This window comes from Serinus canaria, chromosome 8, assembly GCF_022539315.1.
Source record: "Serinus canaria isolate serCan28SL12 chromosome 8, serCan2020, whole genome shotgun sequence".
Lineage (NCBI taxonomy): Eukaryota > Metazoa > Chordata > Aves > Passeriformes > Fringillidae > Serinus > Serinus canaria.
The window spans coordinates 20,622,895-20,646,670 of record NC_066322.1 but is presented as its reverse complement, the minus strand read 5'-3'; the positions used below and the strand labels follow the sequence as shown (position 1 = coordinate 20,646,670).

General features: G+C 40.1%; 1 protein-coding gene across 3 annotated transcripts; it reads left to right on the top strand.

Moving 5' to 3' along the window:
- The first annotated feature begins 276 nt into the window (after positions 1–276).
- SLC25A24 (solute carrier family 25 member 24) lies at positions 277–22,792 on the top strand. Of its 3 annotated transcripts, none has more exons than XM_009088484.4 (10): positions 281–615; positions 11,684–11,810; positions 12,265–12,352; positions 12,778–12,889; positions 15,415–15,573; positions 15,913–16,065; positions 17,145–17,252; positions 18,239–18,406; positions 19,469–19,619; positions 20,277–22,792. In XM_009088484.4, exons 1-10 carry the CDS (start codon positions 430–432, stop codon positions 20,453–20,455), a joined length of 1,431 nt encoding a protein of 476 aa, XP_009086732.1. In that variant the 5' UTR covers positions 281–429; the 3' UTR covers positions 20,456–22,792. The 3 variants fall into 3 exon arrangements, with proteins under 3 accessions (XP_050833216.1, XP_009086732.1, XP_050833217.1); XM_050977260.1 differs by lacking the exon at positions 281–615 and adding an exon at positions 6,959–9,976; XM_050977259.1 differs by lacking the exon at positions 18,239–18,406 and having other exon boundaries at positions 277–615.
- The last annotated feature ends 984 nt before the right edge of the window (positions 22,793–23,776 follow it).

The window sequence follows — 23,776 nt, the reverse complement described above, 5'->3', positions numbered from 1 at the left end:
TCTTCATACACCTTAAACTGAGCTCTCCACGGCTAGATTACAATGGGACTAGAATGTGCCTAAGTATCCAAACTAGGTCTTTTGCGGCGTTTGTGGGATTTCTGTGACTGAGCTGGAACCGTTGAGCTGGTACAAGCGCGTAAGTGCGGGCGGGAGCGCTATGACGAGCCCGAGGGGCTGCGGGCCGCCCCTTCCCGCAGCGCGCATTTCCCGCCCAGCGGCGGGAGGGAGGCACGGGCGGAGCGAGCCCCGCCGCTCCCCGCCCTCTCTCCGCCCCTCGCCGCCGGGCGGGCTTGGGCCGGCCCTTGCCTCCTCTCCCCTCCCCTGGCAGCTGCGAGCGCTGGCAGCATCGCGGGCGGTGTCTCGTCCGCGGCCGGGCGACGGGAGTGGAGGAACGCTGTCCGTCTGTACGCGCTGCACGGCCCCGACATGTTCCAGCTCCTGCGAGCATTCTTTCTGCCGGCGGCCGCCTGCGACGGGAACAGGGATGGCGAGTCCCGCTACGCCAACCTCTTCCGAAAGCTGGACCTCAACGAAGACGGGAGGGTGGACATTGCCGAGCTCCAGACGGGCCTCCGGGCCATGGGCATCCCTTTGGGGAAGGAGGCGGAGGAGGTAAGCGCGGGCCCGCAGCCGCTGCCGAGCGGGCTCAGCCGGCCCCCGCAGCCCTGGGGAGGGAGGCGAGGCGGGCCCGGCCGCCCCGCCCGCCGCTCTGCCCGGGGGACGGGGCGCGGTCCGGCCGGGGCTGCAGCGCGCCCGGGAGCCGTGTCCGGCGGCTTGGGGCCGCTCCTTGATGGAGGCGGCCTCGGGCCCGGCCTTTTCCTTCCCCGGGCCGCAGTTCCAGCGCCAGGGGCCGTGTTGCACAGACACGCCCCGGGTTGTAGGCGAAGGGTCCCGAGCGCGTACAGCTGTCTGCTGTTCCTCTGCCAAGTGGGTTTACTCGTCGTGTGTGTACTTTTGACATCCTTTGACTTCTTGTTGAGTGATATTCGGTAGCACATTCCTCTTCCAGCACGATAAAGGATGGTAATTTACTGCTTTTGTCCGCCACTCCACCCATGGATAATCTAGATCAGAGTAAATTAAGGTTTGCTTTGGGCAGCAGGTAGTGGAAACCTGCATAGCCGTAGGTTGCAATTTCAGAACTAGTTATTTAAGCTAAACACATAGACATGGAAGTTATTCTTCTTGACATGGACTGTTGTCAGATATCGAGGCCCTTTATTAGAAAATGCACACTTGTAACAGGGGCCATCAAACCATGAAACTGACAGTGTTGAAGAGTTCGTGGTGTGGCTTCTGCAGTGATCAGTTGGTCTATTACATTCCTTTGGCCCTTGTATCAATGTTGTGACCTCAGAAGACAGTAAAACTTAAGTCATCAAGCATTCCAGCGTGATGCTGACTTATACTAGCAGGTCTGACCTGTTACCTGGAAAAGAAACTTCTCTTTCCTAATTATTTTCAGTAATCCCCAGGGATCAGCATATAAAATCATTTAATACACAGTTCTGTGGGCGCAAGTGTCTGTGCTGACAAGACACGCATAGTTTATTTAGGCTGTGCAGGTATACGTGAGAAGTGTGGGGGAAGCTACTGTAACAATTCTGCTTGTTTCAGTTTAAACAATGATTCCATGGCATTCCACTGTTGCGCCTGTACTAGCCGTCGCATACTTTCTGAAGGAGGTGCAGGAAAAGGAACTTAAATTTCAACTCCATTGTTAAAAAGTGTATTGGGTCAATAATTCAGTGACCTTATGCTGATTGTGTGACAGTTTTCCCTGTGGTCTGGTTATTTCGTCTCTGTTTTGCCTCCTGTTATATTTAATTCTCTGTCTCCTGTACTTAAGAGAAAAGTATCCAACAGGCCTCTTAAGTTGAATGGTGTTTATTCAAGAGTATAAATGAAAGCACACTTTCACTTCAGTGTTGCTGCTGGTCAAAATCATCTTTACAACAGGCACCTTTTGTGTTCTTAGGTTTTTGTAATTAAAGGAGGGACAGGTTGGCCTTTTTGGTTACCCATGAGAGTTGTCAGTGTTCAGAGCATGCTAGCTATGAACTTCAGTCACACATTTAGACACACATTGTTGTGAACCTGTTGTACCAGTTTGACTGTGACAGTTTGGGGGTTTTATTTATATTGAACAACAGGGAAACAGGTGGCCAGCTAATTTTCTGGTGTTTAACAAAGGTGGTCTTCCCACATAATTCACTGAAAGCCCTGGTGTGCTGCTGAATATTTGAGCAACTTCGAACTGAAGTTCCAAGTTCTTTCTCAAAATCAGTGATCTTCATTTATAGTGCACATCTGAGTAGGTGTCAGATTATTCTCAGTTGCTTCAGGATAAACTGAAAGGGATACCCATGAAACAGATAGGCATAATCTAGACATACCTGGATGTAACAGAGAGCAGGAACTGCTGCCTTAGTTGCTAAAGACACACCGAGTAAACAATATAAGCCATGAGTCATCTTCTCATTTGGGAGGAGTGGAAGAATTGTTGGAGTGCAGGGAAACTTCTGTGTGCTCAGTGTTTTAAACCAGGTGGGCACAGTTGGAACCAGACCCTAGAGCAGTGCTGTGTACCTGTTAGTAACTGGACTTCTTGTAATATGAGAGCCTCAGTAAGTCTTGCCTTCTGCGTCTTTCCTGCCTTTTTGTGGCTAATCTGCTTCCTGTACTTTCTTTCAGCTCAATGCTGCCTTCTCCCACTTCAAGCTCTAAAGTGATGTTCAATTCATTTTTCTTACTGCTTGGTAAGAAGGTATTTTATTAATGAAGTGAGATATTGAATTATCATATTTGGAAAAATAGAAGTAATCTTATAATTACTAATGAGTAAGGAATTGAGACATAAAAATATTATATGGTGGGGCAAAGTGTTTTCTACTGAACTGCTCAGTCCTGCCAGCATAGTGTCACCATGGCATGGGCAAAGCTTGGGATATCCTAGAGCAGGGTCCGTTTTGGTGCCTCATGGGTGGCATCAGAGACTCAAGCCTCATTTTATTGATGCTGGTCTGTTAGGTTTTCAAAAATCTCTTGCAGGGCTGGCTTCCAACAGATAGGATGAAATCCATATACCTGGGAGTGTTGGCCATTGTCCTTCTGAGCTACACAGCTGCTTTCTGGCTAACCTGTGGAAAAGGGACTGTTTGAATGTTCCTGGGTTTCACTGCAAAGGCAGTTGGTTGATCCAAAGTTGTAGCACCTTCACAGTATAGTGTTTGTGCTACTAATACTGTTTTGCTCTTTTGTCTTTAAATGCAGTTCCTCTCTAGAAGGAATATGCATGTTTTTAAAAGAAACAAAGCTACTATCCATTTGAGTAATAGACTGCAGGTATGCACCTTCCATCAGCTGTGAACCTGTGTGGTAACTTTGGAGGTGGCTTGCATCTCCCTCTAAGGAAGAATCATTTTTCCCCCATAGCTCAACCTGACAGAACTTCCTGACTGTGTTCTACTTCACCTGCCTTTTGTCAATATCTGACAGACAAAAGTAAATGACTGGAAAATCTGGAATGTGTGCTGCTTTGGAGGCTGCCAGGGTGACTCCTGCTTTATATTGTAGGATATTACTTGCCAGGAACGGGTTACTTTGCAAAGCTTTGCAGAAGATTCCTTATATAATATGTCCTTATCTATGAAGGAGGAATTCAGGGTGGTAACTATCAAATGTTGCTCTACAAGCAATATTAACAGCTATTGTACAGTGCCTTTGATAAGCAGGGACAGAAAGTAGATGCTGGGATCAGATCACAAATGATCTCATGCTGTGTCTTCAGAATGCCGTGAGTCTTGTGGGCGGGAGCACCATAAATGGTGTGAGTGGTTGGATGAAGTACTATTTTTGTTCATCCTTTCCTTCTGCTGCAATCAGTCCTTACAGTAAATCAGTAGGAGGTGAACCCCATATTTCAAGCTTCAGTTTGGGATAGGAACAGCCAAGTATTCAAAGTCAGGTGCTATTTATACATTGCGTTCTGGACTAGGAGTAGGAAGATGTTACTGAAATGAATAACTACTTTCTGGAACCAGCCTAATAATCTTATTTGGACTAACTCTTAACATTTTGACATAAGCATTCGGCTACATTAAAGCTCTTTTGGATAAAGAACAGGGTGAAGAGACTCCTCTGTGTGGTGGAGAGAGGGCCTAATGGGACTAAGTTCACAACAGACTATTGTAATGCACACCTGTAACACTGGCCATCTAAATAGTCAATTTTAGAGTAATTGACTGTTTCTGAAAATTTGAGTCCAATCACATCTAAAAATACTCAGAACACTTGAACTATGTTTCTGCATTTAAACCACAGGAAATTCAGAATTCTGCCAAGTGAGGCAGGCCCCTGTGCTGTGTTCCACTGCTGTGTCTCAGCATGGGGATGGCTGAGAATGGCCCAGGTGTGTATTGTTTCCTTCTGTGCTTTTCTCTGGCCTCTAAAACCTGCAGCTAGATAATTCTTCAGAGCTTAAGCTTTCCCTAGCAGTTCTTAGTCCAGAAAGCACACACCTGTTTAGTGACTGAGCCAACTATGTCCCTAAATATTTCTCCACTGCTTTATTAAGATTTTTGCACTTATTTTAATTTTGGTAACTTCCCCTATGTGGTAAAATTAGAAGGATAGTAGACCAAGGTAACTGAAGTCTCCTTAAACATGTTGTAGCTTGGCTAGAAACAGAAGAAACAGTGATTACTTCAGCAACTTGAAGGAAGATACATGGGTATCTTGTATCACACTGTATCTACTCTTAGAATTTATCATACCTGATATTCAGATCCACTGTCTTAAAAGCTTCGGTACTTCCCTGGCTCTCTGTCATTCTTTATATGAATTGAAGCTTTCTCTCATCTTAAGAGTTTGCCCAAAACCTGGTATTATAGATTTAGAGTAGTCTGACATCTTCAACTTTTTATCAAAACAGATGTCATGTCATGTGATTGTTGAAAACTGGAACCATCTATTTCCTTTAAACTTCCCTTTTCTGGTCATAATAGATGTGATGAATATGACAGGTTATGGGGACTTAATTGTGAAATATTGCAAATATCTTCAGTAATGTGTTCAGTTAGTAAATTGGAAATTGAATGTATTCAATTTACTTTGCTTCCAATGTAAACAAACATGTCAATCATTATTTCATTTCTATGTGTACAGCTTCAGAAGCTTTTAACTGATATGTGCTGTGGTCTCCAAGTCTCCCTATGAAAGAGCAAGATGAATCTGAAATTTGTTTACATAACACATTAAACATCCAAGGAGATAAAATGAATTATTTTTTAATATTATCTTGATAGGTTTTTTTTCTTGAACAGTGACAGGGTACAGTGAATGTGAATGATTAATTCTTCCTCCTGTTGCTGCAAAGTGCAAGAATGCCAAGAATTCCCAAATATGGGAAGCCTCACCTCTGAGACCTCTCTTAACCACTGTGTTGAAATGCTTTGGTAAATCCCTGTCTTGAGACAGCAGTGTGTCCCAGGTGAACAAACAAGGGAAACTTCAATCTTTTGAAATTACTATGGCTGCGATGCCTCAGTAGCAGAGCTGTCCCATTTGATGGGAAAACTTAGTCTACCAAGTATGCTCAAAGTCAAAAAGTGTAACTTGCAAAGAATGCTGAATGAAAGTTCAAAGGATAGTTTGCATCTTCCATTTATGCTGTTTCAGATTCTTGAAATTTAATTCATAGCTATGAGTTGAGAGAGTTTATCCAGGTCCTGAAGGAGCAGCCTCTGTGAGGCATTTTGGGAGAGCATACTCACACTTGCATCTTGCCCTTTTTTGTCTCCTTTTCTAGAGATTCTGTTAGCTGAAATAGACCAGGGAGAAGATCTCTGCCAGTGCTGTCCTTCTGCTGCAGGAAAGAGCAGTGCTTAGGACAGGGAGCAGGAAGGGGAAGCTCTGCAGCTGATAGCAACATCTGCTGCTGTCAAGGGTGCAAGTCTGCTCTGCTGGAGTGGGGGGCTCCTAATGTCTGTCTGTAGCAGGTTTAAAGGGCCTGCTTGGATACTGTTTACATGTTGGTAGTATCCTTTGGGAAGCAAGAGAGTAAAAATGCTGAATTTGGACAAGTTTGGAGGCCTTTAGAGGCAGTGCAAATTCCAGTTTTACCCAGTGTTGTGTTGGATTTCTGGAGGTGAAGTGTCAGTGTAGTTCGTGTGTTATGGGGCTGTAATGCTGTGTGAACACATCCTCAGGCTCTGTCCCTTTATGCTGGATTTATCTCCCAAGTGATGTGGCTTGACAAGGCTGACTTTAATATAATCTTTGCTAGTGATTTTGGGTTATCATAGTCTGCATAAATTTGTGTAGTCTTAGCAGATAGAAATAGGAAGAACACTGTTGTCTGCTATGTGTCCAGGAAAGGGAGAAGTGTTGTGTATATTTCAGCTGTGACTGAATTTGGCATCCAATAATATTACAGCTGAGTAACTTAAAACTGTAGACTGCAGAGCTATGTGAATAGCTAAAAAATACTTAAGAGAAAAAGAATCGAAAAAGGGGAAAAAACAATATCATGATTGGTTTTATATATAGTAACTCTGATTTTAAAAGCAAATGTGAAATTTGCTTTAAAAGCAAATGTGAGGTGTGAATGTCCAAATGAATGATGATGTTCTTACTGTGGTGCTGGAGTTCTTTGTATGCAGCATTTGTATCTGTGCCCTTTGGAACTCTGCTTGCAGATTGCAGAACACATAATTGCTACTTGCTCCAGTGATGTATCTTGAAGTGCTGTTTTATGCTTGTGTCTTGTAGATAGCATGATAGGAAGCAAGTAACTTCTTGATGAATCACTTCCTACTAAATATTCTTTACATTATATTAATTAGCTGAAATAACAAGCTAATGAATAGATTGGTAATCCTTTGTACTCAGCAGCCCCACCTTCTATGCACAGTTCAGTTTTGTAAACAGAATGTGAAGGTTCATGCACAATACAAAAATAAAGGTACTAAATAATGTAAAAATTAGACTGTGAATTTAAAAGCGAAGTCTACACAAAAACATCAAGATTTTTAGTGTATTGCATTCATTGTCTCTATATTGTAACCATGAATGTGTTAAAGTTCATAACTTTGGGGTAGAGCAATCTAATAATTCATCAGGACACGTACAGAGAAGGTTAGGGAGTTTTTGATGTGTATATAAAGCCTGTCTGTAATTCTTTTTTTTAACAGCCCTGCTGACTGACTTACATTTCCACACCAAATACAGAGGTCTTCTGATGGAGTAGGAATTCAACCCTGCAACAAGATTTATAAAATGGAGAAATTTTTTTAAAAATACCTTCAGTGTTTCAGTCTGCTTGTGGCCTTTTGTGTTCATGTTGTGCAGGACTTGGAAAGTAGCTGTATTAACAAAATATGCAAAAGAAAAAGAACAAAAATAGCAGAATTATGAAGAAAAGAGGAGGAAAGACAAAGGTGACAGTGTCATAACCAAATAGGTCAGCACAGGAGTATTTTAGTCTGTTTTTGTGAAGGCCTGTAGCATTAAAAAGAAAAATCACAGAATCATAGCATTGTTTGGATTGGTAGTGACTTTTAAGAGTCTTGTAGCCCAATTCCCCTGCAATATAGCAAGGTTGCTATATCAGGTTGCTCAAAACCCCACCCAGCCTCACCTCAAATGTTCCCAGGGGTGGAGCATCTGCCAGGCTCTGGGCAATCTGGGCAATCTGTTTTACCACCCTCATTGTAAAAAACGTCTTCCTTAGACCTAGTGTAAATTGACGCTCCTTGCCTTTAAAGCCATTACTCCCTGTCCTATTGCTACAGGCCCTGCTAAAATGTTTGTCTCTTTTATAAACCCCTTTAAGTACCAACAGGCTGCAATAAGGTCTCCCTGGAGCCTTCTCATCCTCAGTCTCAGAAACTCCAGCCTTTCCTCAGAGGCACCTCGCAGGAGAGGTGTCCTGCTCTCTGATCATCTCTGGGGCCTTCTCAGGTCCTGCTGCACCAGGTCTGTGTCTTTGCTGTGTTGAGGACTGGGGTCTCATGAGGGCAGAGTGGAGGGATGGAAGCTCCCTTGACCTGCTGGTCATGCTGCTTTTTCTGCAGCCCAGGATATGATTGGCTTTCTGGGCTGCAAGCACACATTGCCCTTGCTCATGTCATCATCTAAACTGTCTCCTATATCTGTCAATTAACAATTATAGTAATTAACAATTCTTTATGTGGTCACCATTTCATTTTACCCTGTGAATTATCCTTACTGCTTGGGATTACAGTTTTTAGACAATAAGAAAGAAATGGTGTGCCTTGAAAAATAAACATTTGGATCTGAGCCTTTGTAGAGGTGAGCTGATCCCACAGTAAGGCAGTAACAAGAAATGGCAGGTTTTATGTGGCAGGTATGCCAGACATTGTTTCCCAGGACTTGTAAGTGAGTGTTGGCACCTTGGTTCCTGCTCTATTGTAAGCATGCCTCTTTTAAAATGCATCCAGTTCTCCTCCATCTGAGAGGCTGGTGACCCAGGCACTGGGAGAGTGACAAGTGGCTGTAGTTATACAAAATCTGGTGGTATATTAAATGCAGAAGAGCAGAGTTGGATTCAGTGTTGAACTGAAGTGGGGAGTGATTGACTGATGGAGTAGTTTGTGTGTGGAGGCTGTGGAATCTCCTTCCTTGAAGATGTCCAAGACTCAGTTGGATGTGGTCCCACACAACCTGATCTAATTAGATCTAATTAGACATGCTTTCAGCTGGGCTTGAGTTCAATGGACTCCAGAGGTTCCTTCCAACTTGAATTACTATTTGATGCTGTGAAGGGCCAGTTTGTACCGAGGGCTTAGTGTGCTAGGTTCCCCAGAGAATCCAGAGGTGTCTTCCTGCTGGCTATGCCCATGGAGTATGGAACCCCCCTGGAGGAAGTTTCTGCCTGCCAAGTAGAAGACAAGCTTCTTTCCATGTTCCTGCTAGTTCCACAAACTTGCAAATCACTGATTTTAATCTGAAACTTTAACACCCACATAATTAGTGCACCTCACAGACAGAAAGGGGCTTTTGTTTGCATGAGCTTTTAGATTTGTACTGAGAGAAAAACACATGTGCCATATGTTTTTGTTCCCTGTCATTTCTGTTCTGCTTCACTGAGAGTGGCTGAGACTGACTTGAAGACTGGAAAATAACTGTTAAAACAAAAGTAGGAAATGGAGAGTATGTTTGAGCTTACCGTTTTCTCATTGTTGCAATATGGAATCCACTTTGGCAGATGAACTGAAAGGTGCCCCCCTCACATACCAGCTCTCTAAACTAACTAGGAGTTCCTGTTTTCTTTGGCTCACATCATCCTTAGCAGTCGAGGTTTTATTATAATTATAATTTAGTTCAAGTTTTGTCTTCACAGATACGTGAGACAGAAAACAACTTTCCTTGTTCTGCATTTTGGTTTGTGTAGTTCAGGAAGCAATAGGGAACAGTAACAACTGGTGTGGAGTAGAACTCACACAGTGAGTTACAAGTGTCACATAAGTCACCTCTTCTCAGGAAGGCTTGGGAGCCCAGGAGGACACTTGGACCCTGCAGCATGAGGTGCCATGAGTGGAGTAAGAGATGGCTTGAGTGTCTTTGAGAGGGGACTCTTCAGACTACAGTAATTTTTAATGGTGGGGTTTGGTTGGTTTTTTGTTTGGATTTTTTTTTCAAATGATTAATCTACTAGACTTTCTTAATTTCTTGTTAGAAGATTCTGGTCAGGACTGTATCCATAAATATCTGTAAATGTAAACAAACTTGTTTTTTTCTGATGGGAAATTCTGAACAGCTCTAACCATATTGACAGAGGCATGAAACTGAATTGATGAGTATATCTATCTGTGTTGACAGGTTGTTAATAGAAATTACAATCAATATACTAAGAACACTGCTTTTCAAAGCTGATACCAAATCACAGTTATCTGAATATGTGGTATCTTGACTTGATTTTTATTGTGCACAACTTGCTGTATTATGGAAGGTAAGTAAGTTCCTCATTTCACTGGCATACCACATCAGTTCACTCCATTTTGTTGTCAGATCTAAATGTATTTAGATGGCTTCAGTCTTTTTCAGACTCCTGCAACAAACAGACCAGTTTTCTGCTTCCTTAGTGTTTCGTTTCTGTAGCCTAGAACTTGTTGGACTTTGGTCTTTTGAGTACCTCTGCTAATTAAAGAGGAGTAAACAAAATTAAAACCAGATTTTGCAGATGAAAGCAGCCATTCAAATCTTGTTGAGGGTTACTTTATTCAGAAACTATAGTTGCACAAGGCAGTCTGCTGAATAGAAGATACGAGGAAGAATTTTTGGTGCTTGAAATTTGAAAGAATTTCTGCTACAGAAAGGAAGGGCACCGGTGAGTTCTTCAAGAAGCAAGAGCACACGCAGCTGACTGTGCTTGTGAATGGGCGTTTTTGCAATTCCCTTCACTGTACCCGAAAGCCTGGTGCTCTGCTGCTTCATTCTTGGCCTTCTGTGATCTGCACAGGACTGAAGCTGAGAGAGGCTGTTCAGCTTTGCTGCTCCTCAGCATCTGTGCTGCATGTAAGCTGCAGTTAGTGAGGAGATCGTGCTGTCAGCTTGGTCTCCTGTCTGATACTGAGAGCTTCCCCTAGAATTTTGCACATTGAGGGACCCCACAGGGACCAGTGTCCAAAGGAGGGGATAAGGCATAATTTTCCCTTAAATCTTGGGTTCTGGAGCAGGGTTCTGGGCTGGTTTCCCTGCTGGCTTCCTGCCCATCCTGCCCGAGGAGAGGGCAGTGCTGCGGCAGCTCGAGGGGCGATGGCAGCGGCCGTGGCCCTGCTGCAGCCTTGGCTCTCTGAGCCCAGAGCTGCCCTTGCTGGGGCATAAAGCCCAAGCTCCTAAACCCTGCTGGGCTTTGCCTTGAGCACAAGCCTCAGCAATTACAGGCTGCTGCTTGCAGGGCTGCTCTAATTGCCCTTCTCTAACAAGTAAGTTTTCGCACGTGGAGATGGTGAAGTTGCCTGGCCCTTTGTTGGTGGAGAAGTGTCTGCCTGGGCTGTGTTTGGGACTTGTTTCCTGCAGTCCTGACAATTGCATACCATGCATTCAATGCATAGTTAATTTTACATGAAGTGTTTCTATCTGCAGGACAGTTCCTAGGAAGCACATGCAAGAAAGGAAGATAAGTGTGTTTGTGTTTGTTAAAAATTGTAGTCAGGGCTTCAGTTTGAAGCAGAAAGCCGTGTTCTCTCAAATGTTAAGGGCTGCACTTGCCAGTGGGGCAAGATCTTTGTAAGTTTTTGGTCAGCATTTAAAGAGTTAATTGCTGTTTGTATTTTTTATCTTTATAATTCATAAGTAATATACCACTTTATTAAGATGATAGTCAAACTTCTGCTTGTTTTACTGACTAATTTAATGTATAGGAAACTCACTGGAAACTTGTTCTCTCTCAGGTTTTTCTCCTGTCCCCCACCTCTTCCTCCACAAATTATTTGATACCTGTAGGTATAACTTGCCAGTGCTGGTGAGAAACCTTAAAATTTCTGCACAGAAAAGTTATGTAAAATAATAAATAATGCTTTCTTAAATATATGTTTGCTGCCAAGTGTTTTTTCTCCCTATGCAAATATGGAGTGTGTTAAATTCTGAAAATGAAATGATGCTTTGTGACCTGCTGTAATGTGGACAAATAAAATATTCCTTTTTCTCTCAATAGAAAATATTTAAAGCTGGGGATACTAACCAGGATGGACAGCTGGATTTTGAAGAATTTATGCAGTACCTTAAAGAACATGAGAAAAAGATGAAACTGGCATTCAAGAGCCTGGACAAAAACAATGATGGTATACTTTGATTTATTTCATTTGTTCAAGCATTGTCTGAGGAAACTGCATTAAAAGTAGTGTAGCTTATATTTGTCTGACAGGAAAAAAAAGTTGTGAATATGGAATCCTTCTTTTCCTTAATATGATCATAATTAAAGTTTGCTATAGACTAAAAAAAAAAAATAGTCTTTTCTCCAAGTACACTGAACTGGGGCTCCTTGTTCCCCAGATGGAGAACCTGTGAGGAGATTTCTGACTATTTCTAGCTATTAAAGATAAACCAGTTTTTAACTAACTGTATATTTGCATCCTATTTGCTTCATCCTTGTAGTAGGCAATCAAAACACATCATCTAAGTTGATTTTTTAAAATCATCTTTGCAATTATTCAGCTGTTGCAATGAGCTTCAAGGTGCTAAGTTTACTAAGATCCACATTTTAAATATGTATCATCTTTATTTTAATGTTTCAAGGAAAAATTGAAGCCTCAGAAGTTGTCCAGTCCCTCAAGATATTGGGTATAAACATTTCAGAAAAACAGGCAGAAAAGATCCTGCAAAGGTCAGGAATTATTATTTTTTGAGGTAGCTTCATCTTCCTTGTATTGTTAATTTCTATATTTTTTTATTTCAGAGAGGGGGATAAATGGGATTATGACTTTTGAAAGGTGTTGCTAGTTACTATTGGAGCATCTGGTTTTGGGAAGAGAATGTTCCTTTTTTTCTCTGTAAAGGTTGTTGATAGAAAGCAGCACTGTATTACATTTTTAAATGGAATAGGACAGATGCTCTTGGATAAGAGAAGCATAGTTTTGAAAGGGCATGGCAGATTCAGCCTTGAAGTCACTATATGGAATTTACAGTTGTTATTGTTGTGATAACCCAAGTTTAAAAAAAGGGGGGAGAAGGGGGCAGAAAAAGCAAAAAACCAGAACAAAATCCCACCATTACTATTTCCTTATATAGTTTTGTTCAATTTCTTTTCAGTATTGATGCTGATGGGACAATGACAGTAGACTGGAATGAGTGGAGAGATCATTTTATGTTTAATCCAGCTACAGACATTGAAGAAATAATTCGATATTGGAAACATTCCACTGTAAGTTCAACTTCCCTTTTAGCCTAGTGCAGCTCTTAAGTTATCTCTGATGTGTTAATTTGTGATATTGACTATAACAGCTTCACACTTGTTATATTTCAAGCATATCTGTATTGTCTGAGGTTTTTTACACTTCACACTCTCCCATTTACAAACAGGATTACCAGTAATTCTTAGGACAGAATCTTTTTCCTCTTTTGTGGATATTTCACAGAAAAATAATAACCACAATATTAAATATTTTTCTTTGCACGTTACAGTACGATTTGATTTGTTGAAACAACTTATATAGACATTTTAACTGTTTCTTATGTTGAAATTAGTATTTGCAGTTATATAGTATCATTATAATTATCATGAAATCCCTGGTGTCTTGACTGGTGATTTTTTTGTGCCCATCATGCTCTTTTGTGCCAAAGAATTTCATTTAAGCATACAGAATATACAGCAATAGGTTATCCACTGTGCAGGGAAATTTTTTAAGTTTTTATTGCCTGGAGCTGGTAACACCTCAGTAACTGATTTTTAAGAACAATAATAAAGTAAGTAAACTAACAGTAATCCTGTTTGCTAAATATCCTTCCTGTAGATTATTGGAGGAAATGAAGTAAGGTTAGATGCCTTTGAATGTAGTGAGACCATTTATATCTCCAGGGATTAGTCAGCATTTCCATAATAAAAAACATTTTATGAGATCTGAGAGCTTTGAGTGTTTGACACTGTACGACCTCATCTGAGGAATGCTTGCCAAAAGGCAGTTAGCTCCCTGTTTGCTGAAGAGAGCACTTGAAGCACTGCTATGAGATCAAATAGTCCTGGTCCCAGTTTACTTAGTGGAAAAAACCTCTGCTTTCATAAAATGCTCCTAACTGTTATTACACATAAGATCTGTATTATTTTGTTTTTTATTTTGGAGTGTCATTAGTTGCCCCCAAGAAACAACTGAGGGAGTCTCCTGTGATGTTAGTGTTGCAGTCAGCTGATGACCCAGTTATCACAGCAGGCAAAATCCAGCAACACAGCTGGTCTTTGAGATAAGAGCAGATGTGAAACCTCCCAGCCTGGCTGGCATTTGCAGACAGCTCTTACAATTCTGTTTTTATTATATAATTGCTATCAGACCCTTCAAAACAGCTGCATTGGCATAGAATTGTTATGGTAGCTGTGGCCTTTCTGTTATAAACACCCTCAAATTTATCTTTTTTTTTCCTTAGTTGTGTTTAGGTCTCAGTACACACAAGGTTTAAACCCTGGTAGATATACATAATATCTCTTAGAACACTGAATTTATGTTTTGAGAGTTTTGATTGATCTTTTGATATTTCTGTAGCTGAGCAACTGATGATACCTTACTTTGAAACCTCAAATGCAACAAAGATGAAAGGATTTTCCCATTAATCTCTTCTGTGTTCAATATCCAGAATAGGTGGTGCTTATCCTTTCTGTTCAGTGGCTATATTTACACTCTGCATTCTGCAGTTTTTGTCCCAAATGACCAGGACAATATTCTGTCTGCTGACAGAGAGAGAATGCAGCATAAATTAGAGATATAATTTCTACAATTAAAATCAATGGTAGTTCAAAAGTTTATCAGTTAACACACTTTTTGGTCAGTACTTATCAGTTATTACTACATTTTTGTTCTTTTTATAAATATAAATTATGTGTAATAGCAGATTTGTATTATCTGCAGTATACTTTTTCTCATGTATGATGATTATAGGTTACACTTGAGAGCAAAATGGACATGTGAGATTTCATAGTGTTATGTCTTAGTTTTATTATTAAAACCTATATAAATGTTGTTCTTTGATCAAATCCAATGGCAAAACAAACGTGCCCCCCTTAGTGAAATGTCAGACTCTTACAGCTGAAAAAAGTAATTAAATGTGTCTTGGAGTATAACTGATGACAAGAATATCTATAAGGCATCTGTCAAACTATTCATTTGGTAGGATAATACACAGCAGTCACTGGAAATAGAATATTCTGATATATCAGCTGTTAAAGCCCTGCATTAAAATACTGGGGAGTCTGGGAGAAGGAGACCTCCCACAAGTGTGAATAATTTACCGTGAGAGAAATCTCCTGTTAGCAACCTTAGGAGATTACCAAAGTAATCCCACAAGACTGTCTGGTGAAAGGTTAGCTGCAGCATATAAGCATTGGAGCTTTAGTGCTGACTTTACAGGGCTGCTGATCATGACAGAATGTCTTTGCTTGGGCCATACTCAAGGAGGAAATTTGTGGTAATTTTTAATGATGATGGTGCAGTTTTTGAAATGGTGGGTCTGTGGTGTTATTGTTCAATATCTATGTAGAAGTCACTTAAAGTTGCTTTTCATTGTATAGCAATGCATAGCAAGTTAATTATAGAATGTAAATTAGAGATATTTTTTATTTGTAACTAGCACTTTATTTGCACATTCTTAGGTAGTATATTCATTTGGAATTAAAACTGTGGATAAAACTGAGGTGATGGAACGAGATAGTTATTTGCACATCTTTGCTTTGGATTCATAAAGGTGTTGGATATAGGAGATAGTTTGACTGTTCCAGATGAGTTCACAGAGGAAGAGAAGAAGACTGGGCAGTGGTGGAAGCAGCTGTTAGCAGGAGGAGTGGCTGGTGCTGTCTCTCGAACAGGTACAGCACCCTTAGATCGCCTGAAAGTCATGATGCAGGTAGGTGCAACGTTCAAGGATTTCTTGGTTTCCAGTGTATCACTTCAGTTTCTAGAGATCTGTTGGGGAAAAATGGGGGGCCAAGGTCAGTGTTTAAATTGCAGAGGTCTGCCTGTGCCTTGACAATTTCTGTTTTTTTGTGTTCATAAAAATGGTATTTTATAGATGTGGGAAAAATGTAAGCACAATGTTATGGTACTTGTGCTTCTAAAATGAGATTTTTTCAATAGTGCATGTGGTTTTGCTAGTTGATATATTTAATCAATTTAATACTGATGAGTTTTATAATCTAATCAGAGCCATGTTCTGTACTGTGACTTTGGTTTTGGTTTTTTTTAGGTTCATGGTTCAAAGTCAAACAAAATGAATATAGCCAGCGGTTTTAAGCAAATGTTGAAAGAAGGTGGTGTCCGATCCCTTTGGAGGGGAAATGGTGTAAATGTTGTGAAAATAGCTCCTGAAACAGCTATTAAGTTCTGGGCTTATGAACAGGTAGGATGATTAATCAGTAATGAAAATAATGCTAAATCAAGTCCTAAATCACTCACACCGGTCATTATTGGCACTATATAAGACTTGTTGTCATCTTGTCCCCTTGTTGGGGAATTTTGTCACAGTAATTGGAGTGACTTTCAGATTTAAAATAGTCAATAGAATACTTACTATTAGGCAGATTTTACTGTTGTATTAAGCAGTGCAAATGAATTGTGTCTGTTACATGTTTTAAACTGTCCCTGATTCTGCATGGCTTTGTGTGGAGTACTGCATTAATATGTAGACTGTTGCTGCACAGTGACAGCAGGCAAAAACTTGGTGCATTATGCTAGCTGAACTTACAGGGGATTCATTTAAAGTCAAATATCACAGTGCTATGTATGATGCCCTCATCCTGGATTTCAGAGTTATATTTACCTCTGAATCTGCTTTAAGCATCATGTTAAGGCCTAATCCTCCTTTGGAAAATGAACTCCCATTCTGGTATATTTAAATGAGCTTTATTTTTGCTCTCTGAGGCATGCTAGTGCCTCAAGTAAGATCAAATGAGCACACTGCACATCTCTGTAGAAGGAGGAGATAAAAACAACAAAATACCAAATAAATTTGGGGATGTTGCAAGACTGAACAGTAGATTTTGGTGCCACAGTAACTTTGGGCACATTATTCTTTACTCATGGAATGACACAGTATGTACAGTGCTCAAAGTGCTTCTGTGAAATCTTTCATTCTTTGATTGGACAACTGGATCTGCAAGGGAATTTGGTTCTTCTTTGTTTTCTGGAGTTCTTAGTGTAGGTACCCTTGAGGTGGCTGTTTGCAGAACACCTGATGGTATTGTGGGTGACCGAAGTATTTGATCTAAGAATTCTTGCAGGATGGAATGCTTACTGTGTTCTGGAGAATCTTTTTGGGTTAGCAAATGTGACTGTAAATGCATGAAAAACTAACAACAGGCATGTTCTTATGCTCTTATGTTCTTATGCTTGAAAAGACATTTTGTACTATACTCTTGCCTTTTATAATAACTCTTACCACTCCTAAAAAACACGTGTCTTTGTGTTTTAACTCTACAGTATAAGAAGATACTCACTAGGGATGATGGAAAGTTAGGCACTGTTGAAAGATTTGTATCTGGTTCTTTGGCTGGAGCAACAGCACAAACTTCTATTTATCCCATGGAGGTAAGTGTCCCATGGAGGTAAGAGAATCTGCTTCCACTGGAGCCTGCAAAATGTTTGGTTTGTTTCCTAAGTAAACCCCATTTTGCTCTTGAAAATATTGTAAAAATTCCACTCTGGTCTGATAACCTAATTTTTTTACTTTGGACTTCCTTTCAGACTTTCAGTGCTAGGCATTTTAGAATATACTAAGTTCTAACTGATTCTTGTAGTATTTTTTAAAACAATATTTAAATAAAACCTAGTGAAGAAAAAATTCAGTATGTATTCAAGCACTTTGTAAATTGGGCATAAATCCTGCTATATGTAAGCAAGGAATGGTGTTGTTTGGACAGATCTGAAGTTCTGTTGAGTTGTGATGGGAAGATATGTCTGATAAGGAGAGCAGTGTGGGGGAAGGATGTAACAGCTACAGCTTGGGCTGGGTGGGTTGGCTGCTCTTTCCCCTGTAGGACATATCTGCAGGTGGTACTACACACTGCAGTTTAACTAGTGTTAATACATTAACTGCTCCAGTGTAACTGTAACACACCATTTCACAGAATCAGCATGTATTTTCTTTACTACTGGCTCCCCACAAGGTTTGTCACTTGTGCAGATCATCTGCTAGCATGTTAGTACTCTCACTTGAGCCTTAGCTAATACTTCTATTGAATATTGCCTACACTGTTGTGGTCAAGTTGATTAAATAACTGTCTGTTTTAATCAAGAAAATAAAGCCAAAATGTAATTTTAAAAGGCTAAGAATTTGTAAGCTAGTGGATAGTAATGTGTGGTGCTCTGCACTAAGGACAGAACTTGAAGAAGCCTGTTGCTAACAATGCTTTACCAGTAATCAAAAGAGATTTGCAGCATCAAAGTGCAAAGCAGTTCTAGAGAATTCAATAAGCAGAGACATACTGTGTATCTAAAATAGATTAATAAATTAATCTATTTTAGATACACTGTATCTAATCTTGTAATTAAGACTGCTATTTTTTTCCTTTTAGGTTTTAAAGACCAGATTGGCTGTGGGTAAAACAGGGCAATATTCTGGGATGTTTGACTGTGCTAAGAAGATTTTAAAAAGAGAAGGTCCAAAGGCCTTCTACAAAGGCTATATTCCTAATATTCTGGGTATAATTCCTTATGCTGGCATTGACCTTGCTGTTTATGAGGTGAGTTTAGATCACTGAATGCATGTAGTTGTCATTAATTAATTTACAAGAAGCATAAATATATTTAGAATGTTTGCATTATTGTACAATTATGGCTTGTTAAATTTTAAAAAGACAAAAGACTTTCCACTAACGTTGCTAGACCTCAGTGTTTCTGTTTGCCCCTCTTGAGGAGTGCCTGGGCAGATGGGCCCTTCCATGCAAGGGTACCAAGCAGGAAATGTGCTCTGAGAGGATTATACAGACCTTGGCAGTACCACAAGCTTTCATACTTGCCTAACCTTGTTAGACTGGAACATACCCATTTCATGTGCCTTTAAAAGGATATTCATATTATGATAGTTTATACATTTTCTTGCCAGTTGTTAGGTTTATGAGTGGATTATATTAACCTGAATTCCTTCTGTGTCTGTGCATGTTACCAGAATTCTTTCTGGCTGACACAGCTTGTCTGAGGAGCTTGAAACACTGCTGTCCTTCCTTTCCAGAGAAACTGACACCTATTTCACCCACCAGCAATGTTGAAAGTCTTTTATCTACTTTAGATAATATCTGTTACTTCAAAGTGTCTTAAATAACTCAGACACACAGACTAATTTTTTTTCTAGTCTAGACACATCATTTTTTGCCACTGCATTAGCCATCACCAGAACTGTTTGAACCAACATTTTCAAAGCTGTATGAAATTTTCTCTTCTACAGTTTGCATCCTTGTTTCTGCATGGGGTGATGTGCACACATGTGTGAGCTTTTGTTGCACTCTGTGGGTGCTGGGTTGTTTCCCACCTCTTCTCCCCAAAGTATTAGAGGTGCATGAGCCCTTTGCTGCTGCTGGATCTTTTAAGGATTTCCCTTCTAGGCACTAACTATTGTAGTCTGGTTGAATCCTTCCCTGTGTGCTAAGGAGTTTACCTGTGCACTTTAAGCATGTAGTGAAACTGATCCAGTGAATTTGGTGCTTTTCAGGATTGAGCCCTTAGGATTTGTTATGAATAAAGAAGTATTTATTTACCTTTTTGAATGCAAATCTCTTGTCTTACTGTTTAATTTTATACCTTGGCAGCTCTTGAAGAGTACGTGGCTAGAGCACTACGCGTCGAGCTCTGCGAACCCGGGTGTGTTTGTGCTGCTAGGCTGTGGCACCGTGTCCAGCACGTGTGGGCAGCTGGCCAGTTACCCTCTCGCTCTCATCAGAACACGCATGCAGGCTCAAGGTGGGTTCTCCTGCCTGAAAATGCTTCTGTGTGCTCACATGAAAATTGTATCATGTGGGATACTAGCACAGACAGAGGAATAAAAAAAAACAAAAAACAACTTGGAAAAACTAAGGACCTATCTGGAAAATTCTTCTTAATTTTGGTCCCTTCTCCCTCTTACCCCCAACACTGTTGTTCTTTATACTCAATTTAAAAAGTTACATTTCAAGCACTGGTGCTTTGTATATTGTGAGAGCCAATTCCATACAAGACTACCAGACACAGCCCCTGTCATAGTCTGGAAGCACTCTTCTAAACTTAACAATGTTTTCTAAATTTTGGAGATTAAATGATAGGGCTTGAATTATCCGGAGAGGGTAGACAGCAATGTTTGCTCTGTAGGGCATTTCGTGAGGATAGTTTCATAGTTGAGATTTTTCTTTGATAGGTTTCTGCACAGACTTAAGGATGGGAGCCTAGATTTCCAAAGGAGTATAGGTGGATAATGCTTTCCACTGGGATTTAGACACATAGATATCTCCCCAAATGTCTGGGATTAAAAGATCTCTTTTCAGTGGTCCTGATAAGTAGGCTCATGATCCAGGTGTTTGAGAGTTGCTCAAGATTTTTAATATTACTAGAACTGTTTTATAACACATTATTTTTTTGTTCTAGCCTCAGTGGAAGGAGCTCCACAGTTAAGCATGGTTGGTCTCTTTCAAAGAATTGTTGCAACAGAGGGACTCCGAGGACTTTATAGGGGCATAGCCCCTAATTTTATGAAAGTGCTTCCAGCTGTCAGCATCAGCTATGTTGTATATGAAAAAATGAAACAGAATTTGGGAATAGCATGAAATGAAGGAAAAAGGTGAGATGCTTCTAATGCTGTTGAAAACACCAAAACAATAATGTTTTCTCAAGTAATCTGCTCTCACAATTAGAGACAGATCTTTATAGAGAGATGCTGCGACTCCCACATTTGTCCTTAAGTGGGAAGAAACTTTCTAAAATTTTACTTCACCATTTTTAAACAGATACATATATTGCACTTTAAAATGTCACTGAGTTGAAAAAAATAATCAAGAAACTGTCTTTAAATCAGCAGTATGTTCTTATTTTTAGGAAATCATGCATATTTTACTCATTGGGTTTTTTCTAATGTGTCCTTTCTAAACGTGTATTTGTCTTGGATGAAACCAAAGGTAGGAGAAGTTTATACTGCCTTGATACTGAGTATATGAAAGTGACTTTGTGTTTTGTCATGCTGCCTACACTCAAGCAATTCACAGGTGACATTTTGCATGCCTAGAATGAGCACTTTTGTTATTTTTGAAGACTGAATGTTAAGTTCATAAGAAATAGCATCTTGGATACACACAATGATGGAATAACACATTAAAATGTAGCCCATGACCTTTGTCTTCAGGCAAACCTTTTTTATTTTTCATTATTTAAAGAGCCTGAGAAACTGCTGTTCTGCAGCATTGGAATACCTCAAATGGATTTACACGGTATTTTTGTAATACAGTCAGCAATTGTGATAACTTGCTTCACTGGACCTGCTTTTCATTGCACTTGTAAATGTCAGCACCATTAACCATGGCAAAATTTGGGTTACAGCTGCATGTTTTATAGGATCATAATACAAAGGAACAGAAAAAGCTTGGATGTTAGATCCATACCATACATGTGCAAGTTGCTATTTAAAAACAGGATGGAGGATCCAGTATGAAGCTGGTTGTAATTCTAGTACAGCCAATGGCAGAGCTGTTCATAGCTCTGGGAACAGAAATGCTTGTCATTTTGGACTCTCCATTCTTTCCCTTATTCAGAGGGCTACATCCACTCTGTGCTTTTAGCCAGTGGAGGATTCCATTATTACGTAAAGGATTTTTACAGTTTTGTCATGCGAGAACAGTCTTCTGTGCAAGTTGGCTGTGGGTGTGAAACTGGGATAATAAAATACTGAAGTGTTTTGTCCAGGTGACCAAGTGGCAGTGCTGACCTCAGGTGCCCATCAGATTGGTGTTAATGTAGCATGCAAAGCATGCATACAGACCTGCCAGTGCTTGAGAAACAGCTCCTCCTCAAAAAAACAAAGCAGCCTTCCTCAATGCAGAACATTAGGCATTTCCATGTACAAGTTCTTCCAAAGTGACTACCTTTTTTATTTTTTTTTTTGTGTGTGTGGAGGGGCACACAGTTGCCTTCAGGCCTGAACACTGAAATAGATTTACAATTATTATCAGACTCTTTTGTTAGGCTTTTTCTGCTTTCTGTAATGTGTACTGTCTTAATCTTGGTAAATTCGAGATTATACTTACCTTGACCTTCTAAAAGCAACTACTCTTTAGACCACTTTCTGAAATTGGATTACTGAAGGAGGAACTTTATTCTGTTAAGGTCATTAAGGGTCTTCTTTTTAATTCTTTCTTTTTTTGGGCGGGCATGAGGGGTGCTTTTTTGTTTTGTTTTGTTTTGTTTTGTTTTTGGGGTTTTTTTAAGCAGAAAAATAAGCAAGCAAAAATAACTGCCTGAATCTCCTCACTTGTTCTACTTATGCTTTGGGCCATATTTTTCAAACAGCAATCAAATGAAAATTTGGGTTCAGTGCTTCCATGGCTGGTGTTTATTCTCCACAAACTGATACACAGCAATTCCGTAAAATCTGTATTATAGAATTTTTTATCACATTTCAGAAAATGGCAGCTCTAGCTGTATTTTGGCCTTCCCTTTAGGGAAACGTTGGATTTAGCACTTTAGAAAAAAAAAAAAAGTCATTCTGTCCAAACCATTTATATGTATAATGCCTTTCTGATCTGAGTTTTCCTTGGTTTTGCCAATATCTTTGTATCTTTGTGGGTTTTGTGAGTTCAGTTGCTGGTAATTTTGTTTGACTGTGACCAATGAACAAATGTATTGTGTGTGTGATGTAAAGATGACTTTAGCATTTCTATCTTCCAGACTTGTTCCATTTTGTTTATAGTGTGCAAGTGCCATTATGAGTATTGAAATCATGGTGAGCTTTTCAAATGTTGAAAAGATGAGCTGAACATTAAAATCAGATTTGATTTTTCATTATGTGCCTTGATGATGACTGTGTTCAATTGTGTATTCTTTGTTTCTTAAATGTATGTTTACCTTTTTAGCTCCATAAAACTACCAGTTTCTAATAAATCTTTGTTTCCTTATCTGGCTGGAGTGTGCTGATGTGTTTTTTTCGAGGTCTGATAGATGACACTTCTTTATTGCATTATATGCATAATACTCAATGTAAAAAATGAAGGCAATTGATCTAAAAGTAGGTTTCAGACTAGACTATGCTTTGCTATTACACTGATACTTGAAAACAGTTGGAGATAAGTCAATTGCCATCCTGTTTACAACTGTCTCATTGCTTAATGAAAGACTGCATGTTGAATATTTTTGTTGTTCATTGAACTATTAGCCAATAATTTGCTTCTGTGTATGTTGCATAACAGAACTCTTCATAATCAGGGACAAACATACTTGCTTGTATTACTGCTGATCTTGCTTTGTTGTTAATCTTACTTGTTGTTAATCTTGCAGCCAGCTTTGACAACTCCTTTTGAGGTTTTCACACCAATCCTTCAAATGTTAAAGATAATTCTAAACAAACTAGGGGAAGCTCTTCATGTCTCTGCTGCAAATACAGTTCTTGTAACGTAAAATTTAGAAGTTTTAAGTAATGGAAGAGGTAGATGCACAGTGTATGATTCCTGACTAAGTGAACAATTTGATCTTGAGGCAAGAATGCTTTTAATCGCAAATGCTTGGCAAGAAGAGCCCCGAAGGGAAAGATTATTTGTTTTCCCTTGAAGATGTATGTGGAATGTGACAGCTATCCAGTACCATTAACACTAGAAAACACTGCAGAAATGGCATGAAATCTAAAATAGTGCTGCCAGTGTGTGTCTTTCCCTCTTGATTATGGTGGGCTTCCTGGCAGGATATGCCTGCTGCAGCAGGGGCATTCCTTACAGTGGCACCAGCTAGGGCAGGGCCCAAGCTGCCTGGCACACCTGCTTGTAGAAAGGTGAACTCTGTGTGCTGAAAGCCCCTTGGCACCTTTCCCTTCTGCTAAAGAATGCCTGGTGGCCGGCACTCCCAGGTGAGACTGGGTGTGGCCCTGCCTGGTGCCCAAATGAGCCTTC

Excerpts from the sequence above, each read along its gene's own strand:
- SLC25A24 (XM_009088484.4), top strand. The coding sequence starts at position 430 with ATGTTCCAGCTCCTGCGAGCATTCTTTCTGCCGGCGGCCGCCTGCGAC. Across the intron at positions 17,253-18,238 it reads CTTCTATTTATCCCATGGAG|GTTTTAAAGACCAGATTGGC; the intron begins GTAAGTGTCCCA and ends TTTTCCTTTTAG. Across the intron at positions 18,407-19,468 it reads TTGACCTTGCTGTTTATGAG|CTCTTGAAGAGTACGTGGCT; the intron begins GTGAGTTTAGAT and ends ATACCTTGGCAG.